Source organism: Triticum aestivum, chromosome 5B, assembly GCF_018294505.1.
Source record: "Triticum aestivum cultivar Chinese Spring chromosome 5B, IWGSC CS RefSeq v2.1, whole genome shotgun sequence".
NCBI classification, from domain to species: Eukaryota; Viridiplantae; Streptophyta; class Magnoliopsida; order Poales; family Poaceae; genus Triticum; species Triticum aestivum.
The window spans coordinates 37437182-37441949 of NC_057807.1; the positions used below are offsets into that span (position 1 = coordinate 37437182).

Consider the following 4768-nt stretch of genomic DNA (forward strand, 5'->3'; position numbering starts at 1 on the left):
CCGCGTCGACGGTGGTGGTAGTCCCCTCCCATCGGCTGAGTTGCGGCTTCCTCCGAGCCTGTTGGCCCCTCGTCCAGGTCTCGTGTCGGTGGCTCAGCGAGACAATGTTGATGGTTCAGTGACTGTGGTAGCACATGTTGGTGGGCGGCAGTTCTAGTGGAGCGCTTCCGATCGTCCGGGGTGGTGGTGGTTGTTTGGGTTGGGAGAAATCCCTGGTGGCTTGTCCATCACCGACGTGGTGACGCCTGCGGGCGCCGCTGGACCCCCGGTAAACCCTTGGACTTGTCTGGGCAGCAGCGTCGTCGTCGCATTCCTTCCTGAAAATGCTGCTCGGTACGCGACGCCTCGGAGTGCTAAAAGCGCGGTGGTACTTCTCCGGTGGGTGCAGCGGTTACTGGCCATCTTTGTTTCGTCAACCTGCCATTGTCGGCATTTGTTTCTTTTTCTTTTTTTTCTTTTTTTTTGGCATGCTTGTGCTGCTTCCGTCTCAGCACCTATCGTGGATTGTATCGGATGGTTGCTTTGTAATACAAAGCAGGAACCCTTCTTCTTCGAATGGCGCATGTAACTTCTTCCAAACGGAAGTAGCAGTACTTCGTTCTGAATTTCAGAGAAGAGAGCATGCATGTTGAAGCACCTCGATCGGCACACCCAAACTGCACATGTTTCAGTTTGGGAATTCAGAAGACTACACATGGAGACACAAACAAACAAACCAACACCCTATTTACTTATTTATTTGATTTGATTTGAAACAATCAATCAACAAAACAAGCTGACGGACCAGGTTACATTACATTACATCATACACACAGCCACAGCCAGGAGGGGATCAGATCAGACGAGACCGGAACAGGAACAGGATTAGATGGGGATGGCTCTGGTGACGCGGGGGTAGACGACCCTGGCGGGGTGACCCATGATGCGGCGGCCCTTGCGGTGGCGGAACAGGTACACCGCCGCGCCCAGCGGCCACTCCACCACCCCCGTCACCAGGAAGGCCACGAACCCCAGCGTCGGCCCGACGACCTTGCACCGGCACGGGTTGCTCCGCGTCCCGCACTGCACGCACCCAGGAACGAACGCCATCGCTGCTCTCCTCTACTTGCTCGAAAGCTCAAGTCGCTCGGGCGTTCGTTCTAGCTGTATGTTGTGGGTGGTGATGGAGGCACGGTTCCCGGCCGTCATCACGCTATATAGAGAGAGGCTTCGCGCCGGGGACGCGTGGCGGCGACGGGTGTACGTGGGGGCGCTAGCAACTGCGTTTGCTGAGGTTGCAGATGGTTGACTGCCGCGTTGCAGGGAAGAAGCGCGGAACGAATCCTGAGCTCACACGTGTATCCTTGCTGTTCGCTCCTTGGAGGTTTCTCGAACCTCTCCTCACGCGTGGCATTGCACTCCTTGCACACGAAAGAGTAACAGGGTATCTCTCCAACACGCCGTCAACTAAATCGGACACGTCCGCATATACACGCTACGACACGTTCGCGGACATTGTACCTCATTCAATACTATGCATCAAATAAAGCGGACACGTATTTTCATCAATATTTAGATTTTTTTTACATAGTAAACGACTGTAGCCTACTCTTCGCCGGCCGTGGACACACCTGTGTTATACATCCTACTATTCGCCAGGCATGTGCACCTCCATGTTTCATGTTCTACTCTTCCTCGCCAGAGTCTGCCGCCTAGCCGTCGCCGTCGTTAGTGGAGGTAAAGAAAAAAAAAACTAGACCGATAGGGGAGGAGCCCCTGCGGCTTTTTTAATTAACACAAGAGGAATATGTCAAACGACTATAGGGTTCGAACCCGCACCGGTGGGAGCACGCAACTGCACTCCCACCACTGGGTAGGAGCCAATCCACGTCGGTGAAGGTAAGGTCAATGACCGAGTAGGGCGGCCCGGCATTATCATACACATCTGTAGTTGCTGACATTGGCAGCCATCCCGTCAGCCAGACAGCCACCACATGCGCCGCCTTCGCCGCGATCTCCTCGAACAAGTGGCCATGCTTCGCCTCGTTGATGCGAAGCTGCCACCTCATGAGACATGCCAAAAATCAGGCAACACTTTCTTCCAATGATATTATTGAAATCCAGTAGATCCGGCTTCAGTTCGATTTGGAGATGATTTTATAGCTTGTGTGCCTGAAAAACAACAAAGTGTTCCCTCTACGGGAGTGCTTACCGACTGGCGGCAGATGTGCTTGCAAACTCGTCGATTGCTTCTTCTATATGTCACTCTGATGGTAGCCGGGATGAATGGAAAACTTTCTGGCGTAGCCAACCACACCTCCAAAGGTGCAATATTTTGTGTGGCGCTTAGCCTAGAGGTGACGACAATTTGCCCGGTGTGTGGAAGGAAAGTTGAGGACTCGTTCCATGTGTTTTGTGCGTAGAACCATGCTGAGTGACTTTGGAAGGCCATGGTTGCAGAGTCGAATCTTCTGGCGTGTACAAAGATACAACCGGTTGAAATTGACTGGTTCATCCCCTTATATATGAGATCGATGAGCCTACCCGAGTGTGCTTGATGATGTTGTTTTGGGGGATCTAGCATGGTCGAAATGAAATTGTTCGCCCAAAACCTGCACCTCTCATGGATGTATCTGTTCAATTCCTACCTTGCTATTTGGCATCTCTATAATCTTTGCAACTTAATCCTAATGGTAATCCAATCAAAGCAAATTTAATAGCTATTACGGGTTTTGTAACACCCCGATAATTAATCTAAAGTAACCTCACCCTAATGTGCCATGTCATCGTGTTTTATTAAACCAGATAGCCCCTTGATGAAAATTTGAGTCAAATTCAAATTGCAAATAACAAGTCAAATTCTTATTTCTTCAAACTATCAAATAAAAATGTTCGATGGGTTGAAAATTTCACTAAGTAATTAAGATGTAGAAACCAACATGTAATGGATTTTTAATTGTCCCTATAAATATTTAAAGTGGCCAAGAAGCACTTATTATGCATATTTTAATATAAACTTAATTTCAAACATTTCTAGTTAACCTCAAACTTTTTGGGAGCACCAAAATATCAGGAGTAAATTATGTGAGAAGTTTAAAATTTAACTAAAATCTTTTAGTGTCAAAATTAATACAAAATAGGGGATAAATAAACTAACAGAAAAAGGAAAGAGAAAAGAAACGAAAAAGGCAAAGTGCTACTGTGCACTTTGGCCCAACTAGCTACAGGAAACAGCCCAACCCACTAGTCATTCCCGTCCTTCCGCTATAGGCAGAGAGGGGTGGCGTGCATCCATGCCGTCTTGGCCATGGATGGCCTCCACGTAGCCTCCCCTCGACCTATAAGGCATCCTCCCGAAACCCTAGCCCTCTCTCATCCGGTTCCTCCTGTTTCCCCATCGCGCCCCTCCCCATTTGCTCGTAATCGAGCTCAAAAGCTCGTGCGGTGACTGTGCTTGTCGTCACTGTTGCCGTAGCCACTGCCATCGCCATCGCAGGAGAAGGAGTCTAGGAGATCCGCCGCTGTCAGCTTCGTCCGTCCAGGGCACCAGCTCAAGCCAGACCGGCCCGTGCGCATGCCATCGCCGTCGTATTCGTCACGTACACCGCCGACCGCCGTCGTTGATTCCCACCGCTCCGGTCTACCCCGGCCTCCTCGACCGCGCCCCCGAGCTCGCTGTGATCTCCGCTCCCGGACCCCCTCTCTGCCTGCTTCAATCTGTCGCCATTGACGTCGTCCCCGCGCTCGGCTGCCATGGCCGGAGCTCGCTCTGGGCGTGCTCGCCCGCGGCCCTGACCACGCCCGTTTCCCTGCTCACCCCAGCGACCAGCATGCGCCCACGCGCTCCGGTGCGCCCCCGAACGCGAGACCCACGACATCCGGCCACCGCTACTGCTACCTGCGGCTGCAACCGCGCCGTCCCGCGCGCCTCCGCCCTCGCCTGCTCGCTGCTGCTGCCCTGAGCGCGGCTGGTGCTTGCTGTTGCCATAGCCGGTGCCCAGCCTCGCCAGCTCCGCTCCGGTGCCACTCGCCGCATGCGCCCCCCCCCCTCCCCCACCAGCTGCTGGTGCTGCTGCTGGCCATGGCCGAGCGGCCATGCGCGCGTGTGTGCGTGCGTGTGTGTATTAGGTTAGCCTAGGATTAGATTAGTACTAACCTAGTCTGTAGCAAATGACATGTGTGACCCCTATTGATTAGATTAAAGAAAATCAAATTAGAAATTGTTAAGACACTGACGTGTGGGACCCCTGAGCCCTATTGACCCGTCAACAGGTCATCGTTGGCTGCTGACTGGGCAGTAAACGGGCCCACTGGTCAACCTTTGTGCACTACTGGGTGCACCCAACCCTTCTGTTATATATTTTTCGAATTAAGTTTATTGAAATAAATCCAGAAAATATTTAAAACTTTGAAAAATCATATAAAATAAATCATAACTTGGATGGTAATAATTTATATATGAAAAACGGTCAGAAAAATATGACGAATCCGATTACACACTCTGTTCTCCTGCCACACGCCCCTAGCACAGCGAACATGCAACCGTTTCCCTCCATTTCATCTGTCCGAAAAAGCCAAACACCGGGAACACTTTCCCGGATGTTTCCCCCTTTCGCCGGTAGCACCTAGTACTGCGTTAGGTCATTCCTAGCACCGTGTATTGCCATGTTATGCTTTGTGATACTTTGATTGCTCTGTTATTTATTGTGTTCCCCCTCTGTTACTTCTTTCCGATAGACCCCGAGACCGCGGTTGAACCAGTGATCGACTACTTCACCTTCGAGGGTCC

General features: G+C 51.4%; 1 protein-coding gene across 1 annotated transcript; it reads right to left on the reverse strand.

The window, feature by feature from the left end:
- Window positions 1–711: 711 nt before the first annotated feature.
- LOC123115550 (uncharacterized) lies at window positions 712–1173 on the reverse strand. Its single transcript, XM_044536685.1, has one exon. It carries the CDS (start codon window positions 1087–1089, stop codon window positions 865–867), a length of 225 nt encoding a protein of 74 aa, XP_044392620.1. The 5' UTR covers window positions 1090–1173; the 3' UTR covers window positions 712–864.
- Window positions 1174–4768: the final 3595 nt, after the last annotated feature.